Source organism: Cyprinodon tularosa, unplaced genomic scaffold (assembly GCF_016077235.1).
Source record: "Cyprinodon tularosa strain WSP-4 unplaced genomic scaffold, ASM1607723v1 ctg693, whole genome shotgun sequence".
NCBI lineage: Eukaryota > Metazoa > Chordata > Actinopteri > Cyprinodontiformes > Cyprinodontidae > Cyprinodon > Cyprinodon tularosa.
Genome location: NW_024039444.1, coordinates 73,483 through 98,417, shown reverse-complemented (window position 1 = coordinate 98,417; position 24,935 = coordinate 73,483). Strand labels below are relative to the sequence as shown.

At 46.3% G+C, this 24,935-nt stretch overlaps 1 protein-coding gene across 1 annotated transcript in view; it reads right to left on the bottom strand.

Annotated features, from left to right (window-relative positions):
* szt2 (SZT2 subunit of KICSTOR complex) overlaps positions 1 to 24,935 on the bottom strand; it is a 125,455-nt gene that overhangs the window by 33,056 nt on the left and 67,464 nt on the right. Inside the window, exons 49-61 of the mRNA XM_038268121.1 lie at positions 24,762 to 24,846; positions 21,184 to 21,357; positions 19,688 to 19,855; positions 10,506 to 10,699; positions 10,230 to 10,393; positions 10,058 to 10,146; positions 9,830 to 9,962; positions 9,470 to 9,597; positions 8,788 to 8,835; positions 8,367 to 8,488; positions 8,103 to 8,288; positions 262 to 517; positions 106 to 185 (exon numbers count right to left, since the gene is read on the bottom strand). Coding sequence (XP_038124049.1) covers positions 106 to 185; positions 262 to 517; positions 8,103 to 8,288; positions 8,367 to 8,488; positions 8,788 to 8,835; positions 9,470 to 9,597; positions 9,830 to 9,962; positions 10,058 to 10,146; positions 10,230 to 10,393; positions 10,506 to 10,699; positions 19,688 to 19,855; positions 21,184 to 21,357; positions 24,762 to 24,846 — 1,827 coding nt within the window. The remainder of the gene's footprint in view (positions 1 to 105; positions 186 to 261; positions 518 to 8,102; positions 8,289 to 8,366; positions 8,489 to 8,787; positions 8,836 to 9,469; positions 9,598 to 9,829; positions 9,963 to 10,057; positions 10,147 to 10,229; positions 10,394 to 10,505; positions 10,700 to 19,687; positions 19,856 to 21,183; positions 21,358 to 24,761; positions 24,847 to 24,935) is intronic.

Here is a 24,935-nt window from a genome sequence, read left to right as displayed (position 1 = left end):
GAACTAACTGGAGCCGGCTCTGGCTCCTGGACCGACCCGTTCAGATGTGGCACCAGCCTTCATCAGGTGCAGGTTGGTTCTGCTAGGTCCAGCTGGGATACTCACTGATATGGGCATGTTAGATTGGGCCGACCTCTGCTGCCACGTCACAAACAGGTTTTCTATCTTCATCTGCTTCTCCATCTCTGAAGGAACCAGCACAGACGCTTCAGAACCCCATCCAGAACCAGGAGCGCCAACGTTCCTGCAGAGGCGGCTTACCTCTGCGCTCGGCAGCCTTGATCTCCAGAAGCTGGTTCCCGTGTCGAAGCACAGCGTCTCCTTCCATCAGGGGCCTGATGGTGCAGACGTCCCTCAGAGCCTCGTCGAAGGGCAGCAGCTCTGAGGGGAAATGGAGCGGAGCCAGACTGCGTCCAGAACCGCCCAGCCTCCCCTGCTCCTTGCTGGGGGATGGGGCCACGGCGCTCCGCAGCAGGGCGTCGGGCTCCATGGAGGGGCCCAGGAACGGGTTTGGATCCTGGAGAACAGGCGGAGAAGAACCAACCGGTCAGATGACCTTACCAACCTGGAGCTTCTGAGGAAGGTCTGAGATGAACAGACTGTGGGCAGATGGTTCCATCAGCAGGACAGAAGTAGCTTTAAAAGTAGCAGAATCTGAAGCTGCTACTGGTTCTGGTACTGCTACTGGTCCTAATCCCGGTCCTGTTACTGGTCCTGGTTCTGTTACTGGTCCTGCTTTTGTTCCTGCTACTGGTCCTGTTACTGGTCTTGGTTTTGGTCCTGTTACTGGTCCTGCTTCTGTTACCGGTCCTGGTTTTGGTCCTGCTACTGGTCCTGGTTTTGTTACTGGTCCTAGTCCTGGTCCTGTTACTGGTCGTGGTTCTGTTACTGGTCCAGGTTTTGGTCCTGCTACTGGTCGTGGTCCTACTACTGGTCCTGGTTTTGTTACTGGTCCTAGTCCCGGTCCTGTTACTGGTCGTGGTTCTGTTACTGGTCCTGCTTTTGTTCCTGCTACTGGTCCTGTTACTGGTCTTGGTTTTGGTCCTGTTACTGGTCCTGCTTCTGTTACCGGTCCTGGTTTTGGTCCTGCTACTGGTCCTGGTTTTGTTACTGGTCCTAGTCCCGGTCCTGTTACTGGTCGTGGTTCTGTTACTGGTCCAGGTTTTGGTCCTGCTACTGGTCGTGGTCCTGCTACTGGTCCTGGTTTTGTTACTGGTCCTAGTCCCGGTCCTGTTACTGGTCGTGGTTCTGTTACTGGTCCTGGTTTTGGTCCTGCTACTGGTCGTGATCCTGCTACTGGTCCCGGTCCTGTTACTGGTCCTAGTCCCGGTCCTGTTACTGGTCGTGGTCCTGCTACTGGTCCTGGTTTTGTTACTGGTCCCAGTCCCGGTCCTGTTACTGGTCCTGGTTCTGATCATGTTACTGGTCCTAGTCCTGGTCTTGTTACTGGACCTGCTGCTGGTCCTGGTTCTGTTACTGGTCCTGTTACTGGTCCTGGTTCTGTTACTGGTCCTAGTCCCGGTCCTGTTACTGGTCCCGGTCCTGTTACTGGTCCTAGTCCCGGTCCTGTTACTGGTCGTGGTCCTGCTACTGGTCCTGGTTTTGTTACTGGTCCCAGTCCCGGTCCTGTTACTGGTCCTGGTTCTGATCATGTTACTGGTCCTAGTCCTGGTCTTGTTACTGGACCTGCTGCTGGTCCTGGTTCTGTTACTGGTCCTGTTACTGGTCCTGGTTCTGTTACTGGTCCTAGTCCCGGTCCTGTTACTGGTCCCGGTCCTGTTACTGGTCCTAGTCCTGGTCCTGTTACTGGTCCCGGTCCTGTTACTGGTCCTGGTTCTGTAACTTTTCCTGGTTTCATTATTGGTCCTGGTTCTGTTACTGGTCCTATTACTGGACCTGCTGCTGGTCCTGGTTCTGTTACTGGTCCTGGTTCTGTTACTGGTCCTGTTACTGGTCCTGGTTCTGTACCTTGTCCTGGTTTCATTACTGGTCCTGGTTCTGTTACTGGTCCTATTACTGGACCTGCTGCTGGTCCTGGTTCTGTTACTGGTCCTGGTTCTGTAACTTGTCCTGGTTTCATTACTGGTCCTGGTTCTGTTACTGGTCCTATTACTGGACCTGCTGCTGGTCCTGGTTCTGTTACTGGTCCTGGTTCTGTTACTGGTCCTGGTTCTGTAAATTGTCCTGGTTTCATTATTGGTCCTGGTTCTGTTACTGGTCCTATTACTGGACCTGCTGCTGGTCCTGGTTCTGTTACTGGTCCTGTTACTGGTCCTGGTTCTGATCATGTTACTGGTCTTGGTTTTGGTCCTGTTACCGGTCCTGGTTCTGATCCTGTTACTGGTCCTGGTTCTGATCCTGTTACTATTCCTGGTCTTGGTCCTGTTACTGGTCCTGGCTCTGTTACTGCTGCTAGTCCTGGTCCTGTTACTGGTCCTGGCTCTGTTACTGCTGCTAGTCCTGGTCCTGTTACTGGTCCTGGCTCTGTTACTGCTGCTAGTCCTGGTCCTGTTACTGGTCCTGGTTCTGATCATGTTACTGGTCTTGGTTTTGGTCCCGTTACTGGTCCTGGTTCTGATCCTGTTACTATTCCTGGTCTTGGTTTTGGTCCTGTTACTGGTCCTGGCTCTGTTACTGCTGCTAGTCCTGGTCCTGTTACTGGTCCTGTTACTGGTCCTGTTACTGGTCCTGGTTCTGTTACTGGTCCTGTTACTGGTCCTCTCAGTTTCTCCCGTGCTTTATTGGGGGGTGGTAGACGTCTAGTGTTGAGCTCAGCGAGTGTTTGTCATGTTTCTGGGTGAACTTCCTCGCTGGATGTTGATAAAAGGCCAGCTCCATCAGCACAATCCCTCCTGGCAGCGCCCTCTGGAGGTGATAGGAGGCGATGCCAGAAGCGGATGCCTGCCAATCACAGGACCTGAAGGTTCTATGGAGGCTTTCTAAACGTTCCATGCAGAGGAACGATTATCATCAGTTCCTGAAACTTTAAAAAATCCTGTTGCTTTAAGCTGCATCATTTGAAAAGAATAAGTAATTAGGATAAAAATTTTGTCATTTTATGGGAATTAAAGATTGAATAAAAAACAGAATCTTAGGAAACTTGTTTAACTGTAGCCTCTTTATTACAGTTACCATCACACATCTAAGAAAACTCATTTCTCATAATTTAGCTTTTTCATCTTCTAGAGTGGTTTCAAACATCCAGGCTGCTGTTTAATTGGAGGAACTGGAAGGTTGAACTGTTTACATTTCAATAGACTAAAAACTTAATAGATCCGCTGATCTACATCTCTAATCTGTTCATCTAATTATTTTCCTCCAATAAAAGACCGACTGCCTTAAGTGTTTAAATTCTGTATGGTGGTGCTTTCTATGTTGTAGTTTTCTACGGTTCTGATTCAGCTGCATATCTCCATGCTTTCTATTTTAATGGACGTTCAACTGTTTAATCTGTTGAGTCATACTGAGCCCCGCCCCCTTTAGTGGTCTCTGATTTACAGACAGAAAACAAATGTTTAGGGTTTCCATCCGGCTGAGGCTGATCTAGCATCTCTGAGGTGTTTGATGTGATTCTGTTCTGAGGCTGTTTGGAGGGAAATCTGTTCAGAAGGAGCAGCTGAGTGGATGTGACAGAACAGGGCGGCCCCAGGCTGAAGGACAGGCCCCGCCCCCAACAGATGAAGCCCTGTCCAGGCTAATCTGCTGCTGCTCCAATTGTCCTCATTAGCCATGAAGCGCTGCCAAGCGACAGAACCCCAACTGGATTTTTTTCTGGGAGCTGTTCTGTTCAGTACCTCCATCTTCTGGAGTCTCTGGGCCGGTTCTGTCCTTCTGTTCCAGTCAGTTCAATTTCCCACTGTTTGTTGCAGACAGTAAACGCATCACAGCAGAGATCAGAACCAACGTGCCGACCTTTAGAAAGGGGGCTGCTGTTTTCAAAGCAGACGGGTTCTGTAGAAGTTCTGTTGGAGTGTCTCTAGTATGTTGGAAGCTCTGGTCCATGTTGGAGGTTCTGGTCCATGTTGGAGGCTCTGGTCCATGTTGGAGGTTCTGGTTCACATTGGAGGCTCTGGTCCATGTTGGAGGTTCTGGTTTATGTTGGAGGCTCTGGTCCATGTTGGAGGCTCTGGTCCACTTTGGAGGTTCTGGTCCATGTTGGAGGTTCTGGTCCATGTTGGAGGCTCTGGTCCATGTTGGAGGTTCTGGTTCACATTGGAGGCTCTGGTCCATGTTGGTGGTTCTGGTTTATGTTGGAGGCTCTGGTCCATGTTGGAGGCTCTGGTCCACTTTGGAGGTTCTGGTCCATGTTGGAGGCTCTGGTCCATGTTGGAGGTTCTGGTTTATGTTGGAGGCTCTGGTCCATGTTGGAGGCTCTGGTCCATGTTGGAGGCTCTGGTCCACTTTGGAGGTTCTGGTCCATGTTGGAGGCTCTGGTCAACTTTGGAGGTTCTGGTTTATGTTGGAGGCTCTGGTCCATGTTGGAGGTTCTGGTTTATGTTGGAGGCTCTGGTCCATGTTGGAGGCTCTGGTCCACTTTGGAGGTTCTGGTCCATGTTGGAGGCTCTGGTCCATGTTGGAGGTTCTGGTTTATGTTGGAGGCTCTGGTCCATGTTGGAGGCTCTGGTCCACTTTGGAGGTTCTGGTCTATGTTGGAGGCTCTGGTCCATGTTGGAGGCTCTGGTTCACTTTGGAGGTTCTGGTCCATGTTGGAGGCTCTGGTCCATGTTGGAGGCTCTGGTTCACTTTGGAGGTTCTGGTCCATGTTGGAGGCTCTGGTCCATGTTGGAGGCTCTGGTCCACTTTGGAGGTTCTGGTTTATGTTGGAGGCTCTGGTCAACTTTGGAGGTTCTGGTTTATGTTGGAGGCTCTGGTCCATGTTGGAGGCTCTGGTCCATGTTGGAGGCTCTGGTCCATGTTGGAGGCTCTGGTCCACTTTGGAGGCTCTGGTCCATGTTGGAGGCTCTGGTCCATGTTGGAGGCTCTGGTCCACTTTGGAGGTTCTGGTTTATGTTGGAGGCTCTGGTCAACTTTGGAGGTTCTGGTTTATGTTGGAGGCTCTGGTCCATGTTGGAGGCTCTGGTCCATGTTGGAGGCTCTGGTCCATGTTGGAGGTTCTGGTTTATGTTGGAGGCTCTGGTCAACTTTGGAGGTTCTGGTTTATGTTGGAGGCTCTGGTCAACTTTGGAGGCTCTGGTCCATGTTGGAGGCTCTGGTCCATGTTGGAGGCTCTGGTCCATGTTGGAGGCTCTGGTCCATGTTGGAGGTTCTGGTTTATGTTGGAGGTTCTGGTTTATGTTGGAGGCTCTGGTCCATGTTGGAGGCTCTGGTCCATGTTGGAGGCTCTGGTCCATGTTGGAGGCTCTGGTCCATGTTGGAGGCTCTGGTCCATGTTGGAGGTTCTGGTTTATGTTGGAGGTTCTGGTTTATGTTGGAGGCTCTGGTCCATGTTGGAGGCTCTGGTCCATGTTGGAGGCTATGGTCCATGTTGGAGGCTCTGGGCCATGTTGGAGGTTCTGGTTTATGTTGGAGGTTCTGGTTTATGTTGGAGGCTCTGGGCCATGTTGGAGGTTCTGGTTTATGTTGGATGTTCTGGTTTATGTTGGAGGCTCTGGTCCATGTTGGAGGCTCTGGGCCATGTTGGAGGTTCTGGTTTATGTTGGAGGTTCTGGTTTATGTTGGAGGCTCTGGTCCATGTTGGAGGCTCTGGTCCATGTTGGAGGCTCTGGTCCATGTTGGAGGCTCTGGTCCATGTTGGAGGCTCTGGGCCATGTTGGAGGCTCTGGGCCATGTTGGAGGCTCTGGTCCATGTTGGAGGCTCTGGTTTATGTTGGAGGCTCTGGTCCATGTTGGAGGCTCTGGTCCATGTTGGAGGTTCTGGTTTATGTTGGAGGCTCTGGGCCATGTTGGAGGCTCTGGTCCATGTTGGAGGTTCTGGTTTATGTTGGAGGCTCTGGTCCATGTTGGAGGCTCTGGTCCATGTTGGAGGCTCTGGTCCATGTTGGAGGCTCTGGTCCATGTTGGAGGCTCTGGTCCATGTTGGAGGCTCTGGTCCATGTTGGAGGCTCTGGTCCATGTTGGAGGTTCTGGTTTATGTTGGAGGTTCTGGTTTATGTTGGAGGCTCTGGTTTATGTTGGAGGCTCTGGTCCATGTTGGAGGCTCTGGTCCATGTTGGAGGCTCTGGTCCATGTTGGAGGCTCTGGGCCATGTTGGAGGCTCTGGGCCATGTTGGAGGCTCTGGTCCATGTTGGAGGCTCTGGTTTATGTTGGAGGCTCTGGTCCATGTTGGAGGCTCTGGTCCATGTTGGAGGTTCTGGTTTATGTTGGAGGCTCTGGGCCATGTTGGAGGCTCTGGTCCATGTTGGAGGTTCTGGTTTATGTTGGAGGCTCTGGTCCATGTTGGAGGCTCTGGTCCATGTTGGAGGCTCTGGTCCATGTTGGAGGCTCTGGTCCATGTTGGAGGCTCTGGTCCATGTTGGAGGCTCTGGTCCATGTTGGAGGCTCTGGTCCATGTTGGAGGTTCTGGTTTATGTTGGAGGTTCTGGTCCATGTTGGAGGTTGGTGGGAGTATAATTCATAGTAGACCAGGAAGTGTTTGCTTTCCTTTATTGGACATTTTGTCAGCTTGTCTGTTTGCTATATTAACCAATATGATGTGTTGAACTAGATCTGCTATTTTCACAGCTTTTGACCATTATACTTCAGCAATGATGAACTGCACGGCAGCATTCTATACCCAGCTATTTTAGCATCTTTTTTAGCAGGAGGCGATGGAGGAGCAGGGAACGCTCTCATCGCGCACTGCTGCTGCTGATGAAATGATAGAAACAGGATAAAGGAATCTTTCTGGTGGACGTGTTTCTGTTGGGAGGAGCTGACGGAGTCATGAGGAACCAAGCAGGAAGTGACATCAGAGCAGAGCTCTCTAACCCTGAAATCCCTCATCCTCCGTCACCAGCGCTCCTTGGCCTTATCTTTATTTTGAGGATTTGGGGGAAAAAATTAAAGAAAGTTCCCATCCCTGCATCAGAGCTCTACCTGTTGGATCTATGAACGGTTTTCTATGTTTGCAACCAAACTAGCAGCAGCAGTGGAGTTTGGAGATGCAATCCACTTCTTAGATCTATCTTTGCTCTCCTCTAATTCATCCAGAAGTTCTGCCCTTTTTCTCTCCCTCCCAGCTTGGTGGTGGGCTGCATATTCAGCAGCCTTCCCTGGAAATCCCTTTCCACATTTTTATTTTTATTTTTTGCCAACCTCTCATTACCAAGCAAAAATGCAGGCAATCTTTCCGCATTGATAATGAAAGAAAATGATTTGCTCCATCCTTTGAATCCTCTTTTCTCATCAGCTATCTTCCTTTTTTCCCCCTTTGGGATCCATGGAGACACTCCAGCAAGTTATGACCACTGATCTCTATGGCTATGACGCAAATTGTTTAAATATATTTATTATACAAATGTTTACAGCATTGGAAAACATAATTATTTTTTGTTTGACCTCCTGCACACCATATTAAAACAAACAAAGAAAAACAACTCGATTTTCAGAAATTTTTGAAAAAGCTCCATGGAGCCGCAAGGGGAATGCTAAAGAGCCGCATGCGGCTCCGGAGCCGCGGATTGCCGACCCCTGAACTACACTAAAACCTTTTAGATTTTCAGTCGATTAAAACCAAGTAAAACTATTACATATCGTAATGACTAAAATGCGACTAAAAACACTTTTGTCTTGAAGATGAAACTGAGACTAAATCTAAGATGCTGTCAGAAACAACACAGTTCAGCAGCTGAGGGATGACCAGAACCAGGCTGTTTATCAGCTTCTAACAGCAGAACCAGAACAAAGTTCCAGCATCACCTCCTGATGCTCAGCAACAGGCTGGCCGGGACAGAATGAGGAGAGGGACGCTAACAGGAACTAGCATCCGGGCGGCAACACAATCTACTTCCTACATTTCTATGTTTAGAGCAAGAAAAACATGGAAGTGATTTCTGTTTATGTTTCTGATCCAACATGGCGTCCTGGTATTAAACACCTTCTACTGGAACCAGAACAGGATGATGACCCTCGTCCCAGTAAGGCCACTGGTTCGTCCACCTACCAGCTTGGAGTCCAGTTCATGCAGCGGTGCGTCGGAGAAGCAGAAGTGATGGAAGAGGCCCATCTTCTGGTTGAACAGGCAGTGGACAACGTGAGCCCTGGCGTTCTGCCACTTCACCAGACGCACCAAGTCGCGGTTCAGGGCGGCGCCTAGATCCACGGACCAGTTATAGCTGAACAGAGTCACCTGACGGAGAGACACATCTGCATGGTGAACATCTGGGAGACGCAGATGTCCCTCTGCCAGTGGTCCTCCTCACCGTACCCTTTTGTCCTGGATGCTGATGAACAGGAACCTCTGCCTGGGGGCCTGTCCTGCCTCGGCCTGGCTAGGACTGAGGGAGTCGCTCTGCTCCGGGGCCTCGAAGCGCTGGAAGCCTTTCAGAGCTGGGTGGCAGAGACAGGAAGCACAGTGAGGAACAACGCAGACGGATCCAGTGGTCAGTGACCAGAGGCTGGTTCCTGCTCTGAACCAACCACTTCCTGCTTCCTGTAGGAAGGATGCTTCCTGGGAGGCGCTGGATAAGAGCAGGAACCAGATCCAGGACCCTGCCGTTGGTGCCGGTACCGGAACCACCACTGGCCTCTGACATTTCCTGCCTGCACTGGAACTACAGTTTGGTTTGGGCTGAAATTAGCAGCATTAATCTAAGAAAAAAGAATTGGTAGCTAGGAGCCAAACTTACGTGTGAACCTATTTAGCCCTGCGCAGCTTTCCTCATCTGAACTGTCGTCTGCAGCCAAACAGAGGAGGGACAAACAGCAAGGCAAGATGGACAGTGAAACACAGCTGGACACAAACGGATGGAAGCTCATGTTTGCAAAATAACAGCAGGGAGTTAGACAGCTGGCATGGACAGAGAAACACAAACAGCATCAGAGAGGCTCCCTGCGCATCCAAGCAGCACAAACATCTGCATTCATGAGGTAGGAAGCTACACTGGAGACAGATCCTTTGCTCAAAACATCTGGGTGGACACCGAACATCTAAGCTATCATTCAAACTACTTTTCAGGTTCCAGTTTTCACTGCAGGGTTCCAACTGTTGCCTCGCAATGTGTGGGCGGGGCTTAGATGAGCAGGAATGATGACTGACAGCTTAGGTGCAGCAGCTTTACAACCTAAAACATAGAATGTGACTGATGCTTTTCAGACATCCCTAATTTCCTCGCAACCTGAATGCAAAACCAGGGAATACTTGCGCCTGAACTGTCGTCATGGAAGCCCCGCCCCCAAACTGAGAGACACCAGTTTGAAACTGGAAATAAAACATTTTCTGCTCAGTTTCCTTTTTTTTCAGTTAACCCCTCCCCCCAGAGGGGCCCTGCAGTGGACGGCCCCCCAAGGAGAGCCGGCTGCAGAGCTCACCTGGCTCTGTGCAGCAGTGCCACTGGTGGAAGTTTCGTCCAATGAGAATGAAGCTTCGTTTGGCGTCTGGAGGGTGGCTGAGCTGCTGGACCAGGAGGACGGGGACGAACACATCTCCAGAGGGAGAGCTTCAAAAGACACCAGAGAGACGAGGTCAGAGACGGACGGTTAAAACCTTCCACTAGCAGCCGTCCAATCACAGAGCTTCTCACCAGAACCTCCCTAAAGCCCCTCATTCCCACCCTCTCTGTGACCACCAGCACCCACCCAGGCCCCGGCTGCTGGTACAAAGAGTCAGAAACCATTTGGACTCCACCAGAACCCTCAAAACCTGGGAATTCTACTGGAGCCTCTGCTCACCTGGTCCTCTCAAAGGATTTCACAGTGGTGTCAGCGGCCAGAGAGCTGACCAGGTTGGAGATCTCAGTCAGGATGGAGGGCAGCAGGAAGTTGGAGGCAATGCCGGCCGTGCACTGCTGGATGGAGGGGCAGCCTTGGAGCCAGTGATGGAGAGGAGGAAGAGGAAGAGGAGGGCTAAGTGAAGGAAGGAGGGTAAAGTAGCGGTTCTGCAGATCCACAGAAACTCACCAAGTTTGGCCATGAAGCTGATCCATGCCTGGCAGCAGTCCTGGTAGACGTGGTGTAGGGTGCCGGTGTCGCCCTCCTGCAGCTGCCTCCTGAGGAACCAGAACACAGCGGCAGCTGAGGCTCAGAGGACTCTGAGGTTCTGCGGCGGCCCGGTTCCACCAGGACTACTCACCTCTGAGCCTGCTCCAGCTCCGCCGCCCTCTCCTGACTCCACTGCTGCTTCACGTTCTCCGTCTTGTGTCTGCGCCGCGCCGCCCGCCCCTCCTCCTCCCCTTTCTCTTGGATGATGTCATCCGTGGTCTTGGGGATGCCAAGTTCTGCCGAGTCGGGTTTGCTCTGAAGGGAGACGCAGATAGTTCTGCTCACAGGCAGGCCGGACTGGTCGCTTCCAGAACCGATTATCTATCAACAGAGGAGGTTTCTGCTGACGGAACCTAACAGAACTCACCAGTATGTCCCAGAAGCTGCGGCGGGTGCTTTTACTGGTGGGCGTGGTGGACTCTGAGGTGCCGGTACCGGCCAGCGGGTTGCTCCCGGCAGGCTGGGTCAGGTTGATGGGAGAAGGGCCGACCTTGAAGGCCCGTGAGCCGCTGCGCTGCCTGGGGCTGTCCCTGCTTTCTTTCACCTCCGCCAGAGAGGCTCCTGGAAACACGACACCCCATTAACCAGCGGATCATTCCGGTTCTAACAGGCTTTATCTGGACCTGTGGGACGCAGCATCAGGGACCAGGGGGGACGTCCCCACGGCAACAGAAGGGTCTCCTCAGGAGGAGATGGGAGCAGCAGATCTCAGCTTATCATTTTAGACAGGTTTTATTGTTAAATCAACGTGATACTAAAAAGTCAGCGAGTAGAAAAGTATGTCAATGAAACATTTCTGTCTGTCACCTTTAACTTTACCGGCTACCAGCTGTTCAATAACTTTACCCAGAAAAACACAAAAAGCAGGTCAGCTTCTGGAGGGTATGAATACATTTGGACCAAAGCTGAACCAGATCCAGCAGAGAAGCTCTGAAGGTGGGAGAACAGGAACCAGAACCTGTGGCTCCTCCAGGTGGGTCAGTCTGAGCGGGGTCCAGACCACTAGGACCCTCCCTCCTCCCACCCAGCAGCTCTCCCTCTGCAACGGTTCCAATATTTCCCATGATGCCACTCTGTGTGTCGCCGCATCAGCTGGACCGCCAACAGCTGCTGCTACCTGATCGCTCCCTGATTTCATCTCTGAAAGAGGCAGAGAGGCTACATGTGGGGAGCGCAATTAACTTTCTGAAATGGCACCATTTTTATTTCTACGATGAAATATTAGGGCCAGGCTAGAGATTTTTTATTTCAAGAATAAAGTTGTAAAATTACAAGAATAAAGTCATTGTTGGATTAATTGTACAAGTTATTCTACTTTAATCATATTATACTTATACATTCATATTTACACATTTGCATATTCCTGTATACTTGTATTACACAAAGTGTTGAAATGTTTCACTTGCTGTCTTTCTAATGCTTGTTACTAGTGTGTGCAGGAAGCAAGGTCAAGGAGATTGGTGGAAACGGGAGAATTGCACGTACTGGCACCGGATGAGGAGTGAAGCTCTCCTTATCTTATGATATTGTATGATGTGATGCAGAACTTCTGGTTCCGACTGGTTTCACCCCCTCCTCCCTTTTAGCGGTCGGAACCAACATTGTAGCCAGGGAGTTCCTTAATAAAAGCTTGGAGAAAGCGGAAACTGTTTCAGAGTGGGTTGGAGGTTGTAACTGAATGCAGTTTCTGACCCCCTCTCCTTGCAAGTAAATTATACTAAATTCTCTGTGTCTTTCTTTGTATAGGTTACTGAATAAAATGTTTGGTGTTTAAACCTAACATTAATTGGTCCTTCGAGCCGGATTGCAAGATACCCGACGACCCCCAGCAGGTGAGTGAGATCCAGATAAGCCTGCGGCCGCAGCAAACAGACCCTTTACGGGACTGGTCTCTCCCTTACAAGCTGGGGTCCGACGGTTGAAGCATTTCGAGGACGCAGAGAATTGTGAGTAGTTTTTCTTTTAATAAAGAGTGAGTGAATTATTGGAAGAAAAATATATAAAAATATAAAAAATTTATAAAAATATAATAATATAAAAAAAAAAAAAAAGATAGAAGTGAAGGACAGCGAAGTCCTCTCAGTGTGGGATAACGAGATTCCCTTTTGTACTAAAACCCTGACAATTCTAGACTCTATCAGGTAAAATAGAAATTTTAAAACAGTTAAAGTCCGTGGGAGGGCAGGCTCCCCGAGTTGTAAACTAGTTAAATTCTGCGTAGGATGGCGGCGTCCTCTGTGTTTAAAATAAAGTAAAAGTTAACAGCGCAGTGTGTGTGTGTGAGTGTGTGTGTGAAAGGAAATATAGATATCACTAGATATCTGTATTTCATACTAAAAAGACAAGGGTTAAATGGTGAGCTTTTGTGGATGTTTGTAGACAAGAAAACTCCACCTGTAAAGGTTGAAGTGAGTTTTACCACAAAAAGTAGTTGATCACCATCTTGTCTGAAGCCCCAGTGTTTAGAACACGACAGGTGTTAAAAACCCACTGGGCCCAAATTTAGTTCAAAATGGGAAAAGGGCAAAGTAAAGAAAAACAGAAGTTATTAGAGAAACTCTAGTGCAAAGATTGGAAAGCAGTCGAAAATGATGACCCATCAGCGGTAGAGCCGTTGTGTTACTGGATAAAAAACTACGGTTTTAATGGCAAATTGAGCACCACAAACATTAAAGAATTGCAACAAAAAATAAAAACAAAAAGCAAAAATAAAGACACTTTGATGGCAAAAGAAGGTTACATGCAAACCATGGTCTGGATGAAATTAGCAGGTCAGAGAGAAGAGGGAAAGCGTAGAGTTAAGAGAGAGAGAGAGGAGAGACAAAGAAAAGCAGTAGAAGGAATTCCCTCTCCAAAGAAGGATGTGGAAGAATGTGTAATTCAAGAATGGGTAAATCGTCACCACATAGAGATGAGTGGTGCAACACTCCAAAAGTATATAAATCACACCCTGCATGCAGAGAAAGTCATAAAAAGTAAAAAGAATCACAATAAAGAATCCACTGTGTTTTATCAGCAGTCCAGAGGTAGGGGCCGAGGCAGAGGCCGAGGCCGTGGAAGGGGAAGAGGTTTTGGATCACGCTCAACTGATAATTCCAGAGCGTGTTGGTCATGTGGGAAAGGAGGCCACATGGCTAGAGATTGTCGAAGCAACCCACAAAATGCAGGAAGCTCAGCATGACTAGATGAGCAACCATTTTCTATTAGAGAGATAGAGGGTGAAAATATGGATGTCTTAAACCTAGAAGATTTGTTTTTTAAAAGAAAAATATAGACCAGAAAAAGTTCTGATGGTCCAGGGCACTCCTGTTAAATTTTGTGTGATACAGGAGCCTGCAGAACCACAATAAAAGAACCCATACCCTTGCACATACCCATCGTAAAGATGATTTACCTGTAGGTCCATATTCAGCATTATTACAGCAAGCACAAGCAGCTTTACAGCAAGACCCAAATGAACTTGGTGCTGCTGCTGCTTCTGCTTCAGCCCCAGTCTTGCCAGCTCCTAAAGTTGAGAGTCCACCGGCTTATTCTCCTATGCCCAGTGTTTCCTTTAATTGAGCTGCCAAATCCTTTGGCGGGTCAGGGGCCAGCTGAAAATCCATTTTTTCCTGTCATGATGGTCTATAGGCAGGGGCGGATTTAGGAAATTTGGGGCCCTGGGCATGGATGGGCAGGGGGCCCCCTGACAAGAAAACCTATAAAACAGTCCCATTCTACAGATAGAGAAATGTTAATAGAATAGACATTAATTATTTGTTCTAGGTTTAGTCCCTCTCTTCTTGTCCCTTTTTCCTCTATATTTATCAGCCTTCTGATGGCATTTTAGCAAAAGCATTTTTATTAAAAACATAATTAATATGCACAAATAAGGATTAGTTGTATTAACTATACATGTGAATAGCACCCCAACAGTTTTCCTGTGTGACAGTGGTGCATGCAGAACAACTGTTAAACAACAAATTCCAGGTGCTGACCAAGGACCTGAGACTGTCATAGTCCGATCAGCTCAAGGTCATTTAAAGGCTGTGCAGGAGATCCAGCTTGTGTGGTTGAGAAACCCTGAAGGACTCTCCTGCCGGCTGTCTGTACTGACTTTACCTGAATGTCCAGTTAACCTCTTAGGCAGGGATGCTCTAGCCATGCTTTGCTTAGATAGAGGCTGGGCATCCCACATTACCATTACACTCTGGACTTTCCCAACAAACCTCCTTTAAACATCGGAGAAGCGCTGCTTCAGGAGGGAAGACAGTCTGTTCGAATTGTACAGCAGTCCATGGACCCGAATGACCTACATATTACCATGTGGTACAAAGACTCTCCAGGTCCTGATAAAGACTATAAAAAACTTAATTGGATAAATAATAAAAAAAAAAAAAAAAAAAAAAAAAAAAAAAAAGGGGCGCTGCAATGAAGGATGGCACCCGAGGGCGTAGGTTTGATTTGAACTTTGGAAGGGACACTATTGGTCTGGTGTCATTGGTACTATGCATTATGCATGCCTTTTTTTTTTTTTTTTTTATGCTTGACATGAGCATTAGTACTGATGAGAGGAATTCGTTGTTTAAAGAGAAAAGGAGCATTTTGCTACATAATAAACATTTTTAAACACTACACTTACTAGATGCTGTTTATCAATGTTGAAGTATCACCGGCTCTGATGAATGTGGAATTAGGACTGTTTTCCACTTTGTAAATGATTTTAATTGAACAACTGAGACAGACGGTAAATACAGTACTTTCTTCTAAATATATAGAATCGTGCAGAGTTAAACCCCACTCTTATATTTTTACCTACTATGCTCTCTCTGTATCAAGCAAAATAATACATTCATTAAAATAATAACTTCACTATGAAGTTGAACATCTGGGCTGTAGTTACTCTGTGTTGCCCATCTCATGTATTTTATCTGTGGCTGAAAACATGAATCATATTAATTGATTATTTGCATATTCGTAAACAAATTTAGTGATTCATCATTAAATGGAGTATAGAGACTCTAAAACATAATATACATGTAAAATCTGGCTTTCCCCGACAGAGTAACCCACTTGGATCAGTAATCATACCAAAACTGTGAGATAAATTTATAAACATTTTGCAAATACGATTATAAAATGTTTTTGTCTGTCAATACTTTCCGTCCGGAGCTCTTCAGGAGGAGATGTTTTGGTTTCACCTGGTTTAATGTCATTAGTAATCTTCTTTACAGAACTTTTGGCTAACCAATTAATCGAAAGAATTAACGATAGACTGATCGATTTACAAAATAATTGTTAGTTGCTGTCCTAATTTCATCGTAACATTGTACCGTATTAAACATAACATTTCTTATTAAAAACATGTGAAGTGGGGATGCCATTCAACGAAACAAACATGTTAATCAGCCAAACTATCTTAAAATCCATGATGGCACCTATATGTGACCAGAAAATAAACCAATCCTTCCAAATAAAAAAAAAATAAATAAAAAAATGCTGCTATATTGAGTCATGATTTTACTCATGTCTCAAACGGGGGGATTGTAGGATTGATTGAGCATTGAGCATCATTATACAGCATATGGATTTATATTCTATGCAAAAAAAAAAACTTTTGTAAAGCATGTCTAATATGTGCTAAACATAATCTTCAAGGAAATTTAAGACCTAAAAAAGGTGCTTTCCCTAAACCTATTTATCCTTTCAATTCTGTTTGGTTATAATAGATTTGTTTTCTAAATGGATTGCAAGAAAGTGATAGTTAGATCAGATGAGTAATAAGTAAAATCACCTTCTTAATTATTCTCTGGAACCTTACCATACTGCTTAGCACTCTAGTAATTCTACTGTGGTACTTGTTATAGAATACACATTTGGTCTCCTTCACCGACCTTCAGAGGAAGTCCGTCGTACAAAGGGGGTTGTATTTTTTAGCATACAACCATCTCAAACTGGTGAAGGTTCAACAACTCTGCCGAGAGGTCATAGGAAGTAGACCATTGTGTAAAAAGATTATCCATAGAACACTTTTTGAAGTTTGAACCTAGATGATGTTGCGATTATTCATATTAGTTTTGTCTTTAGCTCTCACTCAGGGCAAGGATTCTTGTTGCCCTCATGATCCAGTTATTTGTAAAAGGGACGTCTATCTCTGCTATAACTCTACTACAGTAATCAGTTTGGTGACTATTCCTTTTCAAACATTCTCGCAAAGATTTAAACATGACCCGGGAAATTGGCACGGTTATGATTTCTACCTATTTCCTCGCGTAGTTCAAAGAACTCATAATGGTTGGGGAGACGTATTTAGAACCACTGGACAGTGGAAAAAGGGATCGTATGGATGGACACCTTTAGCTAAGAAATGGATGAGTAGAATATCAGGGTTCACTGTTAACCATGCCTCCAAAGTTTTCACTCTGACAATAAACTCCACAGCAGAACCCCTTGAGAAGGAAGGCTGTTCTTCCTCATTTCTATGTGCACGGTCTAGTGGAACCGATCCATGTTGGCCTTTGTATTTGTGCCCCGTAAATATTACACAAGAAGGAGATGAGATACAAGGGATTCTTACTTCTGCCCAAGGTGAACAGATAAAAATTCAAAATATTAATGGTCCGCTTAAAACAGATGAATTGTTTCAAGTCATCACTGGAATCTCTGGGCAAACAAACAACTGGCTTTTAATGGCAGAACAAGCAGCTAAAACAGTGTCTAATGATTGTCTTGTGTGTATGGGAGCCAGACCGGTGTTATGTGTGGTTCCTGCCACCATAACTCCTCAATGTCTTCTAAATATAATGAATTATACAGTCCCAACTGATAATTGCACCTATTGGGATAAGATCTATCCCCTGACCACAACTGAGAAAAAGAAACCGATCTTTTTGAAAAAAGTAGCTGTGGCAAATTTCACCTGTGTAAACAGGACCGGAGCGGGCCCGAAACTAGGCACACTAAATGAAACACAATGTGCAAGTATTTTACTGGTATCCACCTTTTTTAAACCTCAATTCCGCAGCGACATCTGGTGGTGGTGTGGAGATAAAAAATTGTTTGACAAACTTCCATGTAACACCACTGGATTATGTGCTGCTGTCACCTTGATTTTACCTGTTTCTGTTACATCACTCACAACGGATGAATTATTGACAACTGCAAACAGCATTTTACCTCACACAGAGCATACTAGAAGGAGGAGGGCATCTGAAAATGCATGGAGTGGAGATGACCCTACTTATATTGATAGCATTGGTGTACCCAGAGGTGTTCCTGATGAGTATAAACTAGCCAATCAAGTTTCTGCAGGATTTGAATCTTTCTTATGCTGGTGGTGTAAATAAAAATGTAGACAGAATCAACTACATCCATTATAACGTCCAGAGGCTGGGAAATAAAACAGAACAAGGCTTCTCCGCCGTCCATGAACAATTGTCAGCTACCTCTCTGATGGCTTTCCAGAACCGTATTGCTGTTGACATGTTGTTAGCTGAAAAAGGTGGTGTGTGCTCTATTTTTGGAGATCAGTGTTGCACCTTTATTCCCAACAACACTGCTGCTGATGGCAGCCTCACAAAGGCCCTTGAAGGCCTTCGCTCTCTTAACAGCAAAATGAAAGACCATTCTGGAGTTGACACAAAAATGTGGGATGGATCTGGAGACATTTTTGGTAAATACAAGCAATTGGTGCTTTCTATTTTAATGTCTATAGCTGTATTTGCCGCCATCTTGACCTTATGTGGATGTTGTTGTATTCCATGTGTTAGAGCGCTGCTAAATAGACTAATTACCACAGCATTACAACCCATGAAAGCAGAAATGTATGCCCTCATGCCCACTGAAAAATACCCATCTGATGATGAAGACAGCGCAGAGGATGAAATCTCTTTGCATTTTCCTGACTTTTATCCTAATTCCAATGACATAAACCCACCAGTTTAAAGTACCTCTGAGTGTACCCTTTACAGCTAAAACATGATTTCATAGTTGAAAATCTGAAAAGAAGTAACTACTGAATGATAAAATAAATAGCTTAAAGTGAATAAACAGGAGGGAAATGTTGGATTAATTGTACAAGTTATTCTACTTTAATCATATTATACTTATACATTCATATTTACACATTTGCAAATTCCTGTATACTTGTATTACACAAAGTGTTGAAATGTTTCACTTGCTGTCTTTCTAATGCTTGTTACTAGTGTGTGCAGGAAGCAAGGTCAGGAGATTGGTGGAAAGGGGAGAATTGCACGTACTGGCACCGGATGAGGAGTGAAGCTCTCCCTATCTTATGATATTGTATGATGTGATGCAAAACTTCTGGTTCCGACTGGTTTCACCCCTCCTCCCTTTTAGCGGTCGGAACCAACCAACCAGCTCCACCAATCAGCAACCAGAGTCCACTTTGACATCCTGCCCAGTTTGATGATTTTTTTATTTGTGAAACCGAAGCCAAAGTAAAACTTCACATGATCCTCGACACACCTTCATTCCTGTAATGTTACAACTGTATTGTTGTAACATTATAACTTTTTTTCTCGTAATGTTACGACTTTATTCTCGTAATATTACGACTTTATATTTTTTTGCCTGGCCCTAACACGCCGTGGTTTTAAAGTGAAAACGGGTAATATTTCCTGTTTGTGTTTTATCATGTGGGGGTCACCTGCCAGCTGTTTGCACTATGTAGAGAACATAAGGTTGTCCTCAAACTGGAGCCAATGGAGACTTCGATCCAATCTGGTTTTAACCTGTAAACCTTGTTAGCTGCGCCGCTAAAAATCATCAAACCAATAAAATGGTAAAGGTGTCTCCTGTTTGTCATCATCTGATGTTTTCTGGACTAATAACTATGACGATGGGACCAATTCCTTCTTGAACCATAAAATTGTTTTTTTTTCCCTGTTCTTCAGGTTCTTCTGCACAGCTTTCAGCTCCTCTTTGTTTTCTGATCTGAAGGCTCTCTTTTTATCATGTGTAAAGCTTTTGGATCAAGGTTGATCCAGGGCCTCAGATAGAGAAAGGCCATGTGTTCTGCGGGGAACCACCGCTATGTGAACACCTGTTAGCGTGGTCCATGATGTTGCCTGAGACATCGTGGACCACGCTAACAGCTCTAATCTGTTACTGCAGAGCATCCATATTTATGTGTGTCCACAGTTAGCATGGTTAGCCGTGGCTCAGTTAGCATAACCCAGCTGCTGTAGCCTGGTTTGTGCTGCCAATCCACCCACCCTGAAGGGACCTGAGCTCACATCTGTGATGGTGATGGACAGGAGGATGGATGGCTACCCTCACCTGTTCTAGAGCTCAGGCTGGGGGGATCCATGGCATCTGTGGGACTGTGGAGGAGTGGTTAATGAACAGCTGATCTCAGGTCGGAAAGTTGACATATTTTAGCCAATTAGAACACAGAGATTATCTGCTCAAATGGCTCCAAAAGCACAAACCAGACAAAAAGAATAAAACCTCCGATCTGTGAGCGTCTGCTAAAGGATCAGTGGCAGCGTCTCCAACTGCAAACATGTCTGATGAAATCTGGAGGCTGATTTCTATAGAAATGATTACCTTTAGTTTCTTCTCTCTGGACACCAACACAGAGAGGATTGGGAAGGACCCTAAGCTCCATGATGGCGTCACAGAGCGCATGGCGCAGCGCCCCCTGCAGTTTATTGCTCAGCTGTAAGGGGCTGATGTTCCCTTGTTCCCAAATGTCAAAGCGCACATAAAGCTGGGCTGGGGAGAGAGACCAAGCAGAGGGGTGGTGACTTTCAAAGCAAGCAAAATAAAGATACTGGCACGTATGTTAGACTACTGCTGCGCATGGTTTACTACCGCACAACAAAATCACACATGCACAAGGAACCGCACCGAGAGGAGAAAATCGCTCTGCGGGAGCGCCGGCTCCTCCCACGCTGAGAATCTCACCGCACACAAGATTAGCTATCCAGCCGCCACACTTGAGGACAGCGGCAATATCGAAAGCATCTCTACCCTGAGACTGATTTTCTCCTTGTGTGAGGGAAAAAGTGTTTTGACAGCTTGGGTGTAGTCAAACCTCTTGTGATGCTACGATCGCACCTAAAGCAGCTGAACATGCGCTTCACAAGCAGCAGCTGCTGGAGTTGGAAAAATTTAACTTTAGCTGCTGGACGCGCCGCATCAACCAATCAGAGCAGCTGATCTGGGAGCTGACAGGGAGTCAGACACAGCACTGCTGATGCAGAGCGCTATGATCACTCCTCTAAAGTACCTGCCGGTAAAATATTATTATTATTCTGGTGCCTTAGTTTGGATTACATACGTAAAAAACGCTAACATCTACTTCCAGCCGCTGTGAACACTAGCGGAAAAACGCGATGAAGCGCCCGGGCCAGAGGCTGCTGTTGAACTGGATTCCCAGTGACAGCGCAGCGCCGGTATGTGGGGGTCTGAGCGGCTCCCACAGAGAAATAATCTTTGAAGGCAGGATGGTAATCTGGATGAACTGACTGCACAGACCATGTTTTCAGGAGGACTTTCTCACTTCAACATAGATTCTAACTACTTTTTACCTCCTGATCACAGCTGCTCCTGCTGTGTGCGGTCTGAGCGTAGCATTAGTCTTCTCCTGATTGGACCTTGCAGACAGGATCACATGGGAAGAAGGATCAGGAAGCCATTGACTGACGCTTACCACCTATGTACCGCAAACTTTGGAGAAGCCTCCGCCACTGTCAGTCAAAGACTTCCTGACACTACTTCCTATGTGATCGTGTCTGGAAGGCCCAATCAGGAGGCCGCTGGATAGAAAATCGTGCAAGCTGTGAGATCCCGAGCACAATGCAGAGCGTGCCTGGGAGGAGCTGCCGTGCGGAGAACGATTTTCTCCTCTTAAAGCGGCAGTTTCTCGTACATGTCTGATTTTGTGGTACGGTGGTAAATAAACCATAAGCAGAAATAGTTTAGCATACATGCCAGTATGCTTATTTTGCTCGTGGGCGTTTTGAAATAAATGTGATGCCATAGAAAAGAATCTTCTGTCCAGAGTTCTGTCCTGAAACCAGTCAATGTGGGTTCGGTACCTGATCTGGAGCTGATGTTTTCTGCTTTCATCACAGTCGTCAGCTCCTCAAAATGTTCAGGGTGGAAAGGAATGGGGCAGGGCTCACTTCTGGGCGTGGGGGGGCTGCTCTGAGCTGCAGCCTGGAGGGCTTGCCCTTCAGCATCCACAAAGGACAATGCAATGCAGGCAATACCTAGAAGAGAAGATGGGAAATGATCTCACTGATTCAGCCCAGAGAAACCCACAGGCCAGAAAACATTACATTGATTCTCTATGTTTCACCTGTTGAAAATAAAAGAAGTATAAGGAGGAATGAACACAGCAGTCAGATTATTTAAGGAAAGTAATTGTTTGGGGGAGTGGTGGCCTAACGGTTAGGGCATAGAGCTTGGAATCCAGAGGTTCTGAGTCCGAGCCCCACTCCGACAGACTGCCACTCTGGGTCTCTGAGCCAGCCATTTCAGACCCGTCGGACCGATCCATTTCAGACCGGTCGGACCGATCCATTTCAGACCGGTCGGACCGATCCATTTCAGACCGGTCGGACCGATCCATTTCAGACCGGTCGGACTGATCCATTTCAGAACGGTCGGACTGATCCATTTCAGACCCGTCGGACCGATCCATTTCACACCCGTCGGACTGATCCATTTCAGAACGGTCGGACTGATCCATTTCAGACCCGTCGGACCGATCCATTTCACACCCGTCGGACCGATCCATTTCAGAATTTTCTAATGGTTTATTGCTGCTCATAGCTGGAACTTCAGGCTCTAAGAACCAGTGATCTGTTCAACTCGCATTGATGGGCTTTCTGCTGGGTCCATGATGGGACTCCACAGTGTGAAGGAAAGAGCACCACTGAGCCCAGAATTCATCCTCCATGGGAGCGTTATGCAAGCCAATACCAGTCCAGAATGAGCTAAAGTTAAAACCTGGGGGGCTCAAAGCTAACCTGTAAACCTGGATGGTTCAAAGCTAACCTGTAAACCTAGAGGGTTCAAAGCTAACCTGTAAACCTAGAGGGGTCAAAGCTAACCTGTAAACCTGGATGGTTCAAAGCTAACCTGTAAACCTGGATGGTTCAAAGCTAACCTGTAAACCTAGAGGGTTCAAATCTAACCTGTAAACCTAGAGGGGTCAAAGCTAACCTGTAAACCTAGAGGGTTCAAATCTAACCTGTAAACCTAGAGGGGTCAAAGCTAACCTGGAAACCTAGAGGGTTCAAATCTAACCTGTAAACCTAGAGGGGTCAAAGCCAACCTGTAGACCTAGAGGGTTCAAAGCTAACCTGTAAACCTTGATGGTTCAAAGCCAACCTGTAGACCTAGAGGGTTCAAAGCTAACCTGTAAACCTTGATGGTTCAAAGCTAACCTGTAAACCTAGATGGTTCAAATCTAACCTGTAAACCTAGAGGGTTCAAAGCTAACCTGTAAACCTGGATGGTTCAAAGCTAACCTGTAAACCTGGATGGTTCAAAGCTAACCTGTAAACCTAGAGGGTTCAAAGCTAACCTGTAAACCTGGATGGTTCAAAGCTAACCTGTAAACCTGGATGGTTCAAAGCTAACCTGTAAACCTAGAGGGTTCAAATCTAACCTGTAAACCTGGAGGGTTCAAAGCTAACCTGTAAACCTGGATGGTTCAAAGCTAACCTGTAAACCTGGATGGTTCAAAGCTAACCTGTAAACCTGGATGGTTCAAAGCTAACCTGTAAACCTGGATGGTTCAAAGCTAACCTGTAAACCTGGATGGTTCAAAGCTAACCTGTAAACCTAGAGGGTTCAAAGCTAACCTGTAAACCTGGATGGTTCAAAGCTAACCTGTAAACCTAGAGGGTTCAAAGCTAACCTGTAAACCTGGATGGTTCAAAGCTAACCTGTAAACCTAGAGGGTTCAAAGCTAACCTGTAAACCTGGATGGTTCAAAGCTAACCTGTATTCCTAGAGGGTTCAAAGCTAACCTGTAAACCTGGATGGTTCAAAGCTAACCTGTAAACCTAGAGGGTTCAAATCTAATCTGTAAACCTAGAGGAATCAAAGCTAACCTGTAAACCTGGATGGTTCAAAGCTAACCTGTAAACCTAGAGGGTTCAAAGCTAACCTGTAAACCTGGATGGTTCAAAGCTAACCTGTAAACCTAGAGGGTTCAAAGCTAACCTGTAAACCTGGATGGTTCAAAGCTAACCTGTAATCCTAGAGGGTTCAAAGCTAACCTGTAAACCTGGATGGTTCAAAGCTAACCTGTAAACCTAGAGGGTTCAAATCTAATCTGTAAACCTAGAGGAATCAAAGCTAACCTGTAAACCTGGATGGTTCAAAGCTAACCTGTAAACCTAGAGGGTTCAAATCTAACCTGTAAACCTAGAGGGTTCAAAGCTAACCTGTAAACCTGGATGGTTCAAAGCTAACCTGTAAACCTAGAGGGTTCAAAGCTAACCTGTAAACCTGGATGGTTCAAAGCTAACCTGTAAACCTAGAGGGTTCAAATCTAACCTGTAAACCTGGATGGTTCAAAGCTAACCTGTAAACCTAGAGGGTTCAAATCTAACCTGTAAACCTAGAGGGGTTCAAAGCTAACCTGTAAACCTAGAGGGTTCAAATCTAACCTGTAAACCTGGATGGTTCAAAGCTAACCTGTAAACCTAGAGGGGTCAAAGCTAGTTGAAACAGTTTGAAGCTAATTTGGTCAAGTTGGGTTGGCCCTGCACCAGCTAAAGGTTGGAGAAGATAAACAGAAATTGAACATCATTTATATAACAATGGAAAAATTCAATACCGCATCTTAACCAATCCCCTTGGGGTGCAATGGGCTGCCATTGTGCGATGCCTGGGGAGCAGTCAAGGGTTAAGGGTCTTGCCCAGGGACCCAGAGTGTAGGCCAGTGGTTCCCAAAGTGTGGGGCGTAATGCCATTGCAGGGTGGGCGCGGGAAGTGAATGAAGGAAAAAAAAAAAAAAAAAAAGACAGTACTTGCTTGACTGAGCACAATGGACAGTTGTGACACTGCAACCCAGATTTGAGAAGATCTGCAGGAACAAGCAGGCTCACTACAGCCACTGAAAAGATGGGAGGATTAAAGTACAAAGAAAAAAACTCTCAGGGAGCTGTTCAATGTTTTCACTCCATTTTGCACAGAGGCTTTTTTAATGTATTGATGATAGCAGAGTTAAATATTGTTACAAATAAAAAAAAAATAAACAAATATGTTTAAAATAACACAGACAACAAAGAATCCTCTTCTAATCTACAGTATAGAACTATTAAAAAATACAGTTACACAAAAGTGTTCCACTGTAAAGATGGTGTGTAGTTGTTTTGTTGCAACCTGAAGTATGAAATAAACTTCAGTGGAGTTTGAAAACAGTTGATTTTTTTTTTTTTTGGGGGGGGCGAAATTTTATTGTCATTCAAAGGGGGCCCATAAGAAAATCTTTGGGAACCACTGGTGTAGGCAATAGGGGTTGAACGGGGTACTCGCAACCTTCTCAGAGTGCAGCTCTCCCCACTAGGCCACCGCTAAACTAAACAGAAGAAGAAAGGGCTCCTGGTTGCTATGGCAACGTGTGCTGCTCATCAGGTCATAACGGGCATCTTACCCTTTCCTCCTGTGCCCTGGCCTCCAGGCTTGTTGTAGAGGTATATATCAGAGTCAGCCGAGTCGCCACTCAGAGGAAAGTAATGCTGCAACACAACACAAGCAGAGACAACCCTTTAGGCTCCGCCCACAAAGATCAGCCTGGAAAACACATTATCGGGGGGGCTTGAGGTTA